The following is a 15,340-nucleotide window of genomic DNA, read 5'->3' as shown; positions in this document are numbered from 1 at the left end:
CCTAACAACACAACTTTGGAGAAAGCCATCATCAGAAACTCCCACAGAGGAAAATCAGTGCATCCTGTCTGTTAGATGGGTTACCCAATTAGCTCAGGCTAAAAACCCTTGCAGTTCCTTGTGTCCCACAGGCCACGGACCACAACAAAGGCTGGTGGCAGGGAGGTGTCCTACTTCTGTACTGGGACACAGCCATCAAAGGCTGCTGCCCACCTGCATCTCTGGGGGTCACCTGTGCTCAAAGGTCTGGACTATATTTGAACTGGATTAAAGGCAACGTGGCCAGGCTCTATGCTCTGAAGGAACATCTATTTCCTCTTCAATCACCCTTCTACTTCTGCCAAATTTGTACCAGGTGAGTCTCTATCTAAACTTTTACAAGGGCTTTACTTTATTTATTCCATGATTCTGGATTGCTCTTATTCCCTCCTGGCTTTTCACCAAGGCTAGTACTTGTTCTCTCAATATATATATACAAAGGCTAAAGGAACCTAAAAAAACAAATCTCAGCAAAATCATCTTTCCTTGATTGATGCTCCAAGCCAAAACTTGATGAAAACATCCTCTTTCTCCATGGACTGCAGCATATTAGACAGAGACCACAAAGGGAAGAGATCTCCCAGTGACTGCACTGTCCCTCTTGAAAAAGATATGGTGACTAATAAAAACCATATTTAAAATCTGTGCTAACAGGGTGATAAAGGTACAATACTGAAAGCATTCAGGGCATGAGGCAAACCCTGAAAGACTGAAGAGGGTCTCAAAAGCCTAGGTACTAGACAATAACACAAGAGCATGGCAGAGATCAACATTTATGACAGATCCTCAGCCTAAAGGACATACAGCCTAAAAATACACTGAAATGAAAGCAAAGGAAATTGAGAAAGTCTTTTTATATTTCTGGTTACTTTCTGCATTTTATTTTTAGCCCTGTTTTGTTTCCTAATCACTACTTACTTGTTTGGTTTACTGACTATATTACTGAGTTATATATTGCTAATCTGTAACTGAATTATATTACTGGCTTGGGAATATGCATGTTGCACTGTGTACTGACGCACAGATTCCCACGGGCACGTACATGTTCATGTAAGAAGCCGACAGCTGCAAGTCTTCAGCTGCTATAGACCTGTCACAATTCCACTTTATGTTTTTCCCTTTAAGAAAAATGATCTAGAATCATTTGCAACCTGAGAGTTTAGACAGTGAAAGCTGTATTACAAGCCACAGCAAACCTAAAAGCATCTACTTATCAGAAGGCAAAGCAAAGCGAGGACAGCACACGCTCTCCCGTGAAGCCTAAGAACATGCAACCCCCCACTGTTATTTCTACTGTGGTTCTAGAAACAAAAAGCTACAATTTTTAGAAGCCCTTAAGCAATTTAAGATTCATTAATGTTCACTGCAATAGGATTTCAGCTCTTAAGCCATAAGCTCTTCTGAAAATGTTGCCCGTGTACTTTTCACGCAAAGACAGGCTTATTCTAGGCAGGAATGGATGGCTTTGCAAAACACATGCCCCCAACCAAGATGTTTTAAGGCTCTGTCCTCAACAGGATCTCAATGGAGACCCACTGGTAAAGGCAATTAGGGAACACTAATCAACATGTGTACATCTCAACTGCTGGCAACAGCATCTCTATGGATACTGCTGCTTGCAGGTCTAAGCAGCACAGACCCCAAAATAGAAACTATGATGTTGAGCTAAGTCCTATCTTCATCATTAGAAATGTTTACTTCCTGCAAACCAACAGTGTATTGCTCTTAAAACATAGCTGGATTAGTAAAAAAAAATTGCTTTTCTTCAATTCACTTTTTAGTCTACAGCCCTGTACCACACTAATATTGCCATAGAAATAAAACTCTTCATCAAACACAGACCCTCTTGCTTCTGTAACATACCTTCAGTAGACAAAGTAACAATGAGTTACTGAAAGCAATAAGGCCATCACTATCTTAAAAGTAACAAACATATAACAACTGAAGACTTGACAAATTCCTGGTGGAAAACCAGTAACGAATTACCTTCTAGTAAGGAGAGGCACCTGCTTATTACTCCGACAGTCTCACTAAAGATATAGCTACAAAATGGCTTAAATGAGAGTGTTTTAACATACTGTATGGGATACTTAAATTCAAGCAATCTCATGCATGAGAGCATCTATGCTAACCTCAAAGACCTATGACCACAGACTAATAATGTATTATTCATCAATAAGGGACAAAATATCAAGTACATATGCATGTACCCATCACAGGTCAGGCTAACAGATCATAATGGTTGATCCTAGACAAACTATTAATCTCTGTACTAAGGAAGAGAAACATGCCACAGGCTAAACAGGAAACTTTCACCATTCCAACTGCTAAGTTGTCTCCTAAACTTTCCAACATAGTCAAATTCACCAAATTTTGTTCAAATAAACAAACATCCCCTCTAAACCAAGCAATTTAAAGATACATCAAAACTCTTAAAAAGGTGAGCAGACCTCACAGATAAAGTCATCATTAAAACATAGTTTTGCTCGAGCTTCTGGCAGGAGCCCTGCTAAGCTCAGACCCTGCTCAGATACAGGTGCTTGGGGACAGGGAGGCACCCAGGCTACTCCAGCTGTCCTGACTCAAAACCCACAGTACACACTGCTCAGATGTCAAAAGGCAGCTGGGAGTATGGCAGTATTAACAGAGATTAGCTGGCAGAAATGTCTTAAGAGCTTAAGCACATAAGAACAGCTTGAGTATTAAAAAAGCCAAACCAACCAAGCTACTGTCCTTTCTACTGGTTAGGCTTTCCTTACAATGCTCAGCAGCCATAGGTAGACTCGTCAAACTAAGAGCTGGATCAACCCCATCCATGTGTTTCACTTCATAAAAGCTGGTGACAGAAGTGACACTGTCATTATGGGCACCAGTACAAGCACCCCGACCATGAAGAGATTCAGCCCAGGCATCCTGGTCCAGCCTGGCACTGAAATCCTAGAGGACAACGTGGCTCTTCCAGCAGCCACAAGAGCCACATGTGGCTGCAAAGCTCCTCCATCATCACAAAGAAGATCACACAAATAACATTCACTTTTGTATTTAGCAAAGACTAATAATGGAAAATTAAACTCCATTTCTATCCCAGTGAGCACCCACATTTGTGAACCCTTCCTGCTGCAGTTGGGTGATGACAAGCACAGACAATAAAAAGAGAAATCTAAAAATATACTACTCTTTTTCCCTGGATTAGTGTGCCTACAGTTAAATATAAACTGTGCTCTATAAATTATCAAACACAGTGTCAAAATCTGAAATGCTCTCCGAAATCTCTCACAGAGCACACGAAATACAGAATGATAATTTTGTCCTGGCCCAGTTAGTCTAAAGAACAATATGCTACTGTGCTAGATCATGGAGTTAGTTCCCATCAACAGGCACACCAAAAATGGCCACAGCCATCACCGTAGCTGCACGCTGTATTTTTCAGGACTCTTCAAGCGAAGAGTTTAATTCCCTGAACAGCTGCTCTCACAGGAAGGGAATCGACAGCAACATTGTCACAGTATAGCTGGCACACACATATTAGGAAGAATTTCCAGCATTCACGCTTTCTGCTAAAAATCCCCTACTCATCTACTGCCAGAACTTCATTTGGAACAAAGATATACAGGGAATGATATTAAAACTATTTTTATTTAAGAAGTATTTATTTACATGCATTCTTACTTGTACGGTGTCATGACTGTACCTTCTGCTCTACAGAAATAACACTTTTTTCCCCAACATATTTTTCTATGCATAGTAAAGCAAAAAGTCACTGACCACCATTCAAAGATCAAGGAGGGCCGACAGAAGATGAATACAAGTATTACAATTAATAGTCACATTTATAAACCCTTCAAAGCAGGTGAAAGAGCCAATTACCCACAAATACCTCTGATCACAAAAGCCAAATAAGTTAACATTCCACCATAGGGTAGTGACTTAAATATGGGTTATTTCACGCCATTGAGTCATGAACTTTGTGTTATCTGACATCAAATTACGACTATGGAGTCTACGTGTCAGCTGAAGAGGACTGAGAAAAGGCACAGCCTTCTCCCCAGATTAACGTTCAACTCATTAAAAAGGTTTGTTAGTACTTTGCTATGTAGTTTTTCATGACTCTCAAACCAGAAAGTCTATAAACAAGTTAACTTCCACACATCTTAAGCAGACCACAGACATCAAGAGTCTAAATTAATCCATGTATTAAACAAAATGCCAAACCTTCCAATGAAGTTCAGTCTAGCAATAATAATTCTCAAAGTCACAAATATCAATTTTGATTTAATAGCACCAGAGAAACATGGACTTCTGGCAACCATCCTGACCTGCAGCAGGAGAGTCCAAGGAGCAGAGTCAGTTCCTGAAATTCCACATCCTTGCTGGACAGTTACACGTTGTGAGTATTGCTGCCTTCGCTAGTTTTTCAGAATGCGATAATAAGAAAGTCTTAAGGGGTGGAAAAGGAAGGACTTCACCCCTCATATCCCTACAAAAGCTTCTCAATAGCACTCAAACTGGGAGAAAATACTTCTCAGCGCTCAGGAAAACGAGCTACTCCAACAAGCGCACATGCAATCCCAAGCCAACAGGTAGTGCCCGAGCTCAGTGCAGTTACCTGCTCCAGCAGGAATCTTTTTGGTCTCTACATGGAAGGGCGATGGGACATTCTCAACCAAACGACCCTCAGGAAGCAAAAACCAGAAGATGAAGTTTGGTTTTCCTTGCACAGCTCGCTGGACACACCCAGGCATGCAGCAGAGCGGCTGAATCTGAAGGACTTACGCTACTGGAAAGGCTCCAGTGGCATTGCTGCCCTCTGCCAACACTGAAAATCACTTACGTGGACAGATGCATTACCCATGGAACCTTCTCGAAGCACTGCAAATGAGAGCCACCTCCCATAGCCATTTGTTCCTGTTTTGAGACATACATTATCATATTGCCTTTAACTCCAAGAGTTCTGAATGCTCCAAAGCCACCACATATACAACAACCACCACGACTCTGAAAAATACTAGTGTGTCTCTCCAGACTGGGAAAAATACCAACAGTATCATACCAGAATTTTTATAGCAATTAAAACTTAATTTTAAAAGAATAAAGAAAGTATTTTTTCCAGAATTCAAGGACAAATAATCCCCCACAACAGCACTGCTGACGCAACTGCGCGTGCCTTAGCAACAAAGGCGTACTACAGCATTTTATATACATCATGCCTCTAAATATTGTCAAAGTCAGGTTTGCATTTTACTGTGCAACTATACCATTTCCAGAAAGGACACACAAAGGTTTTTTCTCAATGCTCTGTCTTTCCCATTTAATTAACGATTCCTAACTGGTTCTCAGCATTTCCTAACTTGTACAGATTTTCTTCAGCATTGAAGTGAAAGTCCTCATGCAAGTCACTGTCAAGGATAGAACAATACCTAAGACAGACTCTCAGCTTCCATGCTACTTTTTTGGGCCCTAAAGCAGCAATAATGCATCAGGAGCTCCAAAAACCATTAGGGAAAACAGATTACAGTGACAGAAAATAAACATCAACGTAATACCGCTGAACTAATTTTTAATGAAATTAGGCAAGCAATGTAAATGCTACAAATAAGACAATGGTAGGTAGTTGCAAGAAATAGCTGCATTCATATTAGAGTATCATCTGAAAGTATTTAATTTCTAACACCGATATTCCAATGCTATTGCAAACTCTGAATACATAAATCAGTAAACAACAAATACAAGGTCTCGTCTTCAGTGCCCCAAGCTATCATCCAAAACTAGTTATAATTAAAGGTGTGAACAACAGAGTAACAAACCTGCAAAGTCAAGGTTCTGAGAAATTAATGGGCATCACACCACCGCACCAGTTCAAATTTATCACTCATTATCTCCCCAACTAGCACAGTGCTGTTTCACGTATTAGTACCTCCTTCTTTCCTCCAAGCCTTTCCTGCCTTTTCTAGATGGCTAATTTTAGACAATTACTGCCTCTGACACATTGAGACCTTTTCTCCCTCCTTTCTTCTTCTTGCTGTAACGCTAGTGACCTACAAAAGCCCCCTGCACCTAAAATATTCCAGCATTTTAGAAACTAAAGATGGATCATTTGAGGGGGAAAAAGCAAGCAAGCAGCCTCTGAATATCTTTCTCCAACATCTCCCCTTTACATTAACTCAAATGGTTAAACATATTTTAAAAGGTAAGGCAAGGTACAGGTATCCTTTAAACAGTATTTTACTAGTACAAAATCTATTGTACTTGTTGAATTGGAACATTACCCTCCTCCTTGCAAAATTCTTTAGAAAATTAAAAATTTGCCTTGCTTTTAAAGTTGCTCGAAGTCTTACACTGCTGGTAACCAGACATTTACAGAAACAATTGGAAAGCATTACATTATACAAACACCCTTTTCATCCAAATCCCAACATTTTCCTTAATATCCATTCAAGTGAGAAAGGAAGTTACACATGCATGAACACACACACAAATACATGTGTACCCATCTCTTCCCTCCATCCTACTCTGAAAGAAAACGAGAAAGACCGAGAGGAGTGCAAGGGGGAGGGGGTGACTTTCCATGTGAGCCAATTTTGCAAAATCTGGCCTATCCCTTACAGGGGTACCGTGGCTTTTAACATCACCTCACTTGCAAAAAGACAGTCTGCGCCCACTTCTCCCCCCAAACCCCAATGACATTGAAAAAATACTGCATTGCAGTATTTGTCAGTGCATCGGAGTATATCCATTAGTTGTCCCACAGACAAACAAATGTAAATTTTCATGTGTCCAGGAATGTAAATGAGGTGTCTAGTGGACACAGATTGCCAAAACAGACAAATGGATTTGTCAAGTTATCTGCATCTCTCTTCCTCTCACTATAACATTCTCTGCCACTGCCCATTTCTTGCCTGGGGTGTTTGCTGAAATTATTTTTAAAGTACAAGTTCCCAAAGATGACAACAAATTCTCCTGAAAGAACATGGGATGCAATCATACCTTATTTCTTTTGAAAAACCTCGGGTGTAGAGTGGCTCTAGGTTATGTACCAAGAGTATGACAATTACACACAGAAAATAACCTGCATTTAATTAGTACACTCCCAGCATACCAAGTAGGAAGGTTGAGGAAAAAAAATCCCCTGTAACCTAGAAGATACTATTTGAAAAAAAAACTAATGCATTAAATGTAAGTAAGATTAATGCAAGCAGATTTTCTTTCATTAGAGTCACAATATTTAACAGGACCAAATAAAGATGATGAAGACTATTCCAAACCCATTCAAACAGGATTTTTAAGTATACCCCTTCCAGCTCATTGTAACCATCCTTTGTCACAACAGCTCGAGCTCACTTTGAGAGAGCTCAAAAAGGTAAAATTAATAAAGAAGGAAGCCAAGAAGGCAACCAAGCCAGTCACCAGTGGAAAGGCATCCCTGTATCTAATAAGAGACCTTAATTACTAGTAGAGTATGTGGGGACAGGATTCCAAGCTGATGGCTGGTATTCACATTGCATCAATATCCAATGGTAAGATCTCTTCTTTCTGACTAGTAGTTCACCAAGACAATTTTAAAAAAAGGAAAATGTCATGTCTAAGGAGAACTACATTTTTTCCTACCTTTTTGTCTTAAGAGAAAGAGGTTTCATATTTTCATATTTAAATATTAGTAGCAATCTCAATTCTCTTTCACTAACTTAATAGCTATTTTTCTATAGGAGTATTAACAACGCAATCTTTTACATGCAGAAAGAAAATGTCACTATGTACATGCAGGCTATATTCATTAATATAAGCTTAAAACAAAGAAAAGAGGAAGATCGGGGTAGGAACACGTGCACCATAAAACAAGGATTACATTATTTTTTAAATCTTTGTAGAAACAGCAAATTGAAAAGAAAATGAAAATGTAACTACTAGCTGATGACTCTTAAAACAAACAATGCAGCTGTGTATAATAAAAGGCACCCTTATTTATTGTCATGACTAAGTTAATAGATTTTGAACACAGTATCTCTGTTTTGGACAGAGGAAAAATTATTTAACTCTCACGTACAACTACAATGCATGTCAGAATGCATCTCTGCACATGCACAGACTAGAAAATACGGAATTTTACACATGTACACGCACCCTCAAGATTTCTTCTCCCTCTCTATATTGTAAAGCAGTGTAGTTTTCAGAGGGCTATTCAATCACTTTCACAGAAAGGACTGCAGCAGAAGTAATATTTAAAACAAAGCAAATTAAAAAGGGGACTTAATTATTTTATTCATATTTTAGCTAACCACTACTGTTCCTACACGAATTTCCATTCAAAGTAACCCTGCACCTGAAAAAGGGATAAAGTAGAAATATCTGAAAATCCAAGACTGAAAGAAAGGCATGTTCTATGTCCTTGCTTTGCTTCTCTTATGCCTCCTGATGTGTGATAGATGAGCATTTTCTGGGCAACCACATTTTTATATCTTTTACGCTAGTGTCTATCACTTACTAGTCTACTACGCTTTTTTAACACTTCTAGCACCACCAGCTATTTCCCATTATTGTTTGCCACTACAATTAAGAGACCATCACAATTAGCAAAATATTCAGCTGCGGTTTAAAAAGTAGAGTTGCCACAAGCAGCCTGACATTGGAAATGGGTATTGCTCTGGCAAATACATAATAGACTGTGGCTAAAGGTGGGGCTGGAGACGAAGAAAAGAATACTACCATTATTTCTGTAAATTCCACTCAGCGCATAAAACCTAAGATATGGTGAACTCCTCTGAACTGATTATTCTGCCATATAACCATCTGATTTTGTAAAAATACCAATATCACTTAACACAAAATCACTGCTTAGGGTAAATTCATTCTACCTACTGTTCTCATAGGGACATTTGCTGGAAAATTCTAAGAAATGATTTGCAGAAGCTATCAGCTGTGGGAGTTCACTATTATACCTCTGTCAACTTCATTCAATATAATTTACATTTTTTTTATACTGCCTCACAGGATTCCTTGCAATTTTTTGCACGTACAATTTCACAGCAGGGAGGGGAAAAGAAAAAAAAAGAAAGATAACCCCCTCTTGCACAGGAGAAAGAACAGATGCTTAAAACCAGATTTCTAGAAATCACTGTAAGCCTGAGCCAGAAATGTAATTAACACCTATTTATAAAGAATAATTAAAGTTGTGACTGCCACAAAGAACAGCAGAGATAATCGAGGTAGCCCCTGCTTCTCCTTTTTTTTTAGATTTTTTTTTTACACTGTTTGCAGTATTCCCACATGATTGCCACCTGCTCCCCCACTCAGCTTCCCCTATGCTCGTTTCCCCGGCAACCTTTCATTGGCTTTTCCTCCCAGCTATCGCTTTCAGTTCGGCTGCTCAGTCTAATCTTATTTGTTTTACACCCATCAAAACAAGCAGCTAGACAAAGACAATCCTGTAAGAATGGGAAAAGACCGTCGCTTTGTTTCCCCGGTTATAATAAATATCCGCGGCAAAAGTCTGCAAAACGCTAAATGAAGGGGCAGGGGGGTCCCCGCCGCCCTCCCTCCCATCCCGGGCTGGCAGCAGGGCCGTATTGTGCGGGCGGCCCCAGCCCCCAGCGCCGGTCCCCGCAGTTTGTGTCTGATCATGCCATTTTGCACAATCTGTAAGGAAAGCACAAAAGAGGGGACGAGACGAGCACGTCCGGGCTCCTCCGCCAGGAGAATATGGTCTAAAAATAGAAATACTATTTTTCACATAAATGGCTTTGACTTCTCCCGGCATTTTAAAAAAGCACAAAACAACACGGCTCTTCCCCCCCACCCCACCCCCAGCCCCCACCCCGACACAAAAAAACACACCCTTCCTTCTATCCATCCATCCATCCATCCATCCACCCATCCATCCACCCATCCATCCTCGACAGCACCGGCTCCATGGGAAACGCGATACCTGGATTTTAGAGGCGATTATTAGGTTTGTATTTAAGGCTGGTGTAATAGGAACGGAGATGAAAAGGCATCATGGGCTGCCCGATCCGCCAGGCACACGCGGTATCACGACACCGTGACTGTCACAGAGACCATCCGCGCTCCACTGAAACGCGGCGTTCAATGGAAACGCTGTGAAGTGCCATCGCTGTTAGAGACATTAAATGGATGTACGGATACATATGCACACACACAGGCAGACATATCCCACAAAGGAAAAAAAAAACCAAAAAAACCAAAACCGAAAAACCAAACAAGGCTCTCTAATTTTATTTTATGACTCACGGTCCGCCGCCCTGAACAAAAGAAATTCGCGAGGCACACGAGAAACGAGACAAAACCCCACGAGCAGGCTCTCCCCGTTCACTTACCATTTTCAAGCCATTCCACTCCATCTGTGATCACAAAGATGGACCCTTACAGCCCCTCACAGAGTCAAAAGCAAAAAGAGCGTTATGTAAAAGCTGACATTCCTTCTTACAGCGCTGCTGCCCAACGATGCAACAAAATCGACATATACTAGGCACTGCAACACATACAAGCCTCCTCCTCTTTTTATGAGGTCACGACAGGAAACTCTTTGAAATACAATATGCAGCATTTACTGAAGCTCATATAAATCACCCTCTTTTAAAATTACCATACCTATTGCGCAGTCCACCAAAAAGAAAATTACCAATCTCGAGGCTTTTTTTTTTTAACCCAACACCCCCCCACCCCCCCCCCAGGATTTTGCTCTGCATTTGTATCTCCAAAATGTCAATGTGGAAATTAACTCCCCCCACCCTTTAAAAAAAAAAAGCCTCGTCTTCCTTTTGCATTTCAGTTAGCCACATACCAGCCTTGCATTAGAAATGAGCTTTTTCCTTTATTCTGAGAGAAATCGCAATTACCTTAAAATGACAAAGTACATCCTTTATTAAAGGATACGCAGACATTAAATATGAAAGAGAGAGCAGAGAGAGAGGGGGAGAGAGAAAGGGAGGGGGGGAAAGGGAGAGATCATGTACAAACAGATCAGTAGAAGAAAACTAAAATTGATGGGAAAACACAGACTGAGAATGATGCAGATTCGGGGAAAATCTGTATGTTAGCTTCTATATCTACCTCTACATAAACCCGCTACGACCAGATTTTAAATCTACTAATACCTACCATAACCATTCTTAATGGCAAATATTGGGTGTCTTGAAAGCCTTCAACTCTTCTAACGGTTTGTTTGGTGTTTTTTTTGCTATGAAGGTTTTTCAGGGAGATTAATTTTTATTATTATTTTTTTCAAAATTTCTCTCTTTTTTTAAGAGCTCCACCAAAAAAAAACACAAAGAAAAAAAAGAAAAAAAAGCACAGTGGCTAAGACGTTTGTGCGGCGAGAATTAATAATAGTGATGATGATAATAATAAATAGTGATGGTGGTGAGCTGTGTTGTCGCGGTCGCGGAGAGGAGCGGCGCGGGGCGGCGGCGGGCGGAGCGCGGAGCGGCGCGGGGCGGGACGCGCGGACGGAGCGCGCGGAGCGGCGCGGGCCCTGCTGCGACTGGCGGCCGCCGGCGCCCCTTTACCGCCATTTATGGGACCATCTGTCAGCGGCGCCGAGCGCTGATTGGCCCGCGCGGAGCAAGGGGGGGGCGTGGGGGGGGGCGTTGCGACATCAGGTGCTATTGAAATTAGCCGCTGCCAGATTGACAATGTTAATGATGCGGTGACCTCTACAACAACAGAGACCAGATTTCTGAACTGCTGCTTGTGTCTAGTAATTAAGGCCCGGTTGAAGAAACAACACGCAGCCCCGTATTTTATTTTATTTTTTTTATTTTTTTTTGGTGTGTGCTATTCCCCCGCTCCTCACCCCTGGTGCCGTACCTCGGCCATGCTCCAGTGCCTACATCTCCTTACCTCCTGCGCACCCCGCTCCCAGGTCCAGCGTATTTTAACCACCTTATCTTTTTCGACAGTTGCTTTCCGGAGAAATGCATATTTAATGATCTGCCTCTAGGCTTAAAGGCACAACAAAAGCACTTTGACGTGCATTTAAAGCTGCATTTATTTTCAGGTACTATTGATTTTAATAATCAACCCATCTCTGCTTCCTTCCGCACGGTGAAGTTTTTAAAATTACGAATTTTTAAAGGAGTGTATTTAATTTTGCTGCCACTTGACACTGTCTAAGGCACAGCAGACTATGCATCAGGGCGCTCCCCACGAACAACAGTAGTATTTCAGAATTATTTTGCCACCTCACTTCATTATTCTTTAGTTCTATAGGAAATAAAACGACTGCAAACTTTTGGCATTTAAAAGAATCTCTTTTTTTTCCAGCCTTAGAGAAACGTGCTTCACTTAACAATGCACACTCATTAATCCTCCGCTTGCTGCCACTGACAAACTAACAAAACTTCACTTCCAAAGAGCAGTATTTTACCCGCTTCTGACCACAGCAAGTTTTTAATAAAACTCCCAAGTTAGGAAGCACTCATTTCTTTCTCTTACCAAAGAGTTATTTTCCTAAAGCATGTTTCAACCCAAAGTAACAAGGCATGGCACTCTGTAATTGCAACAAACCTTCAATTTACGTTTATCTCAACTAAAACAACTGATTATCCAGCTATTAACATATATGCAGGATCACTTCATTTTACCATCCACACTCATTTCAGCAACTAAACATGGGGGTTTTTGTCAAAAATTCAGTATCATTGTAAGCATTTTTAAACATAAGAACTGAAAACTAAGAAAGCTGGGATGGGCCACATTATAAGCTCACTTAGCTCTTTCTTAGAAAAAGGCAACCTGACTACAAATCACCAAAATCGTTTTCAAAATATGTAATAAAATAATCGTCATTATACAAGTTTCATGTACAAAAATACCCTCCAAACTGCTAAGCTCTGAACTGACATTCAGTACATTTTAAATTTCTTTAAGCCATAGACACGCTCAAACACACACAGACTACTAAACACACCAATAAAACATATGAAATATAGTAAAGCTCATAAAATCTAGCTATACACAGACCAAGCAATGCAAAAAATCACATTTAAAAAACATCACACGATCTATTTGTGGAATGAGCACTGAATTCAATTAAAACATGAACAATGTGAAAGGCTGCAGAGGATTTCTCTCACCACGCATCTTCCTGAGCACATTTGTAGCTTAGCAAAAACTAGTATGGATTAAACTAGCCTGTAAGATACATTTCCTAACTCAAATTTAGATGACCTATAGACTGAACACACAGGCATCAAAATGCTACACAGCTAGTAAGTATAATATCATACATTCTTGTGCAAACATACATCAAATATTAAAGTTAGATTTGCAATGCAAAATTTTTACTTAAGGTCTCTTCAGGGGTTAATAACACCGAAGAAGGCATCCAGAAATTATTTTTAAGTCTTTTCAACTTCAGCCCACTTTGTTACTATGAATTCGTTATGCATATCAAAAGATTCAGCCATTTTTCTGAAACAATAATCGCACGCCGCTCCTCTAAAAAATTAGCTATCTTATCCGTCTATAAATCCAGGTACTCTGCACACTGACCACTTCCCCACAAAGCACCCCACACACACAGCCTTTCCGAGAAACACTAAAACAAATGCTCCAACATCCTCAGAGGCCTCTCTCTGTAAAGACAAAGGCAGAATCCTATTGTTGAAAAAGTCAACCTTATTCTCGTGTTTCCAATAGTACCATTTATCTTTCAGGGTAAGGGACTGACCACCGCATCACGGTGGTGACATTTGTAAAGCATCAGATTCTCTACACAGTCTCTCCAGCATCAGCCAGCAAGCCCCTGAGCAAAGCATATTTTTAGTGCAATCTTCCATCCCCACAAAAAGAAACTTGTCTTAAACAGCTAATCCAATATCAAAATGAAATCACAGGGTTGTTTCCCAGCCCCCCCTCCCTCTCCTTACCATAAATGAGCAGTTTCTTGACTCATTAATGACAGTTTCCCTTAAAAGAAGTGATCTCATATCACTGAGCCCCTCTCCACCACGCATACATCCCAAAGGTTGCGGGTATCTTAGCATCAGTAGCCGCTAGCAAGCTCTCTCATACAGAGCCCAGATGGACTATACCAGAAGCCAATTCAGCGTTAATAACTACCTACTCTGTGCAGTTTAGAAGCCTTACGTGGCATAATGTCCTAGGCAACAGCAGCCGATTGAAACCGCAAATAAAAGACAACCCAATTCTCCAAAAGCATCAGAAGGAAAAAAAATAATAAATTAAGACATTTTTTTAAAAAAAAATTATTCACTTTCATAAGATTAAACTGAATCCTTCACAAATATGAAAAAGGAGAAAAAATCAGATGCTGCCCAGAAAAAGTGACAAAATATTACCTCATTATTTAACAAAGCAGCATTAAGCGTCCTGCTGATTTCAAACATCTTGCCACAGATTTTGGTTAAGAGAAACAGAAAGAATCCTTTGCAAGCCCTCTGTCTGCAAAGGGTTCTTCAATTTTCTTGCGCACAACAGAATAGTCAATATGTTATTTCCCTAGAGTTCGCACATTAAAACATCTAGTCAGTGAGCTGAATTTTCCCCTTATCACACTGTAGACTCCTGTTATATGTACTGCTCTCTTTGCAAGATTAGCCTGCCCCAAACATGGCTGTTGTTTAAACTATTCTTTAAAGTAACAGTTCACTCCATAACCACCAGGTGGGCAGTGTACACAGATTCAAGTAACCATCTTAAAGATTTTTCTTGGAATAGCTGCTGGTTGTGATATACAGTGTAAATTCCCCCTACACTTATCGAGCAGGAGGAAAAAATTATTGTCACTGTTTTATGCCCTTTCCTCCCCAGAAGCGAGCCCACACACAACACCCTAACAACACAACTTTTAACACAGATTTTTTTTTTAAAGGGACCTTAAAATTTATACAGGAGTTTTTCATTCAGCAAAAATGAACTAAATGATAAAATTCAATCAGTTCTGGGAACAAAGTGCAATTAAAAGGGAAAGCACACCCATAGAAGTGGTCTGTACTGCAGAAGAAACAAGATCAGCATTAAGTTCAGTATGACTGTTCTTCCACGGAAACACAAAATTCAGGATGTAAATAATTCACACAAGGGTACAGTTTGTTAGAAAATATGAACTATACTTTCAAGCAAACTGAAGACAACTTGAAAAGATACTGCTATGACTTATTTTGGCTTACATTAATTTATGAAACCACTGTTGCACACATGAGATCACAAAACCAAAATACATAGAAAGGATTCAGTTTTCAACAGCAAATAAGTCTCCTAAGGTATCCAACTGTCCCTATTCCACCATGTCTGCAAGCTAGTTATTTTTTCCCCACTTTAAGGT

General features: G+C 40.2%; 1 protein-coding gene across 5 annotated transcripts in view; it reads right to left on the bottom strand.

The window, feature by feature from the left end:
* ELAVL4 (ELAV like RNA binding protein 4) overlaps positions 1-14,555 on the bottom strand; it is a 64,446-nt gene extending 49,891 nt beyond the window's left edge. Inside the window, exon 1 of one of the 5 annotated variants that reach the window (XM_071565251.1) lies at positions 14,355-14,555. In XM_071565251.1, coding sequence (XP_071421352.1) covers positions 14,355-14,402 — 48 coding nt within the window. In that variant the 5' untranslated portion in view covers positions 14,403-14,555. Of the gene's footprint in view, positions 1-9,958; positions 10,096-10,367; positions 10,626-11,151; positions 11,520-13,922; positions 14,109-14,354 lie in introns of those variants that run through there. The other 4 variants (XM_071565250.1, XM_071565253.1, XM_071565252.1 and 1 more) reach the window with 4 other exon arrangements.
* Positions 14,556-15,340: the final 785 nt, after the last annotated feature.

The sequence above is a fragment of the Pithys albifrons genome, chromosome 10 (assembly GCF_047495875.1).
Source record: "Pithys albifrons albifrons isolate INPA30051 chromosome 10, PitAlb_v1, whole genome shotgun sequence".
NCBI lineage: Eukaryota > Metazoa > Chordata > Aves > Passeriformes > Thamnophilidae > Pithys > Pithys albifrons.
Note: the sequence above shows the minus strand (reverse complement) of the source record. Positions and strands in the feature narration are given on the sequence as shown.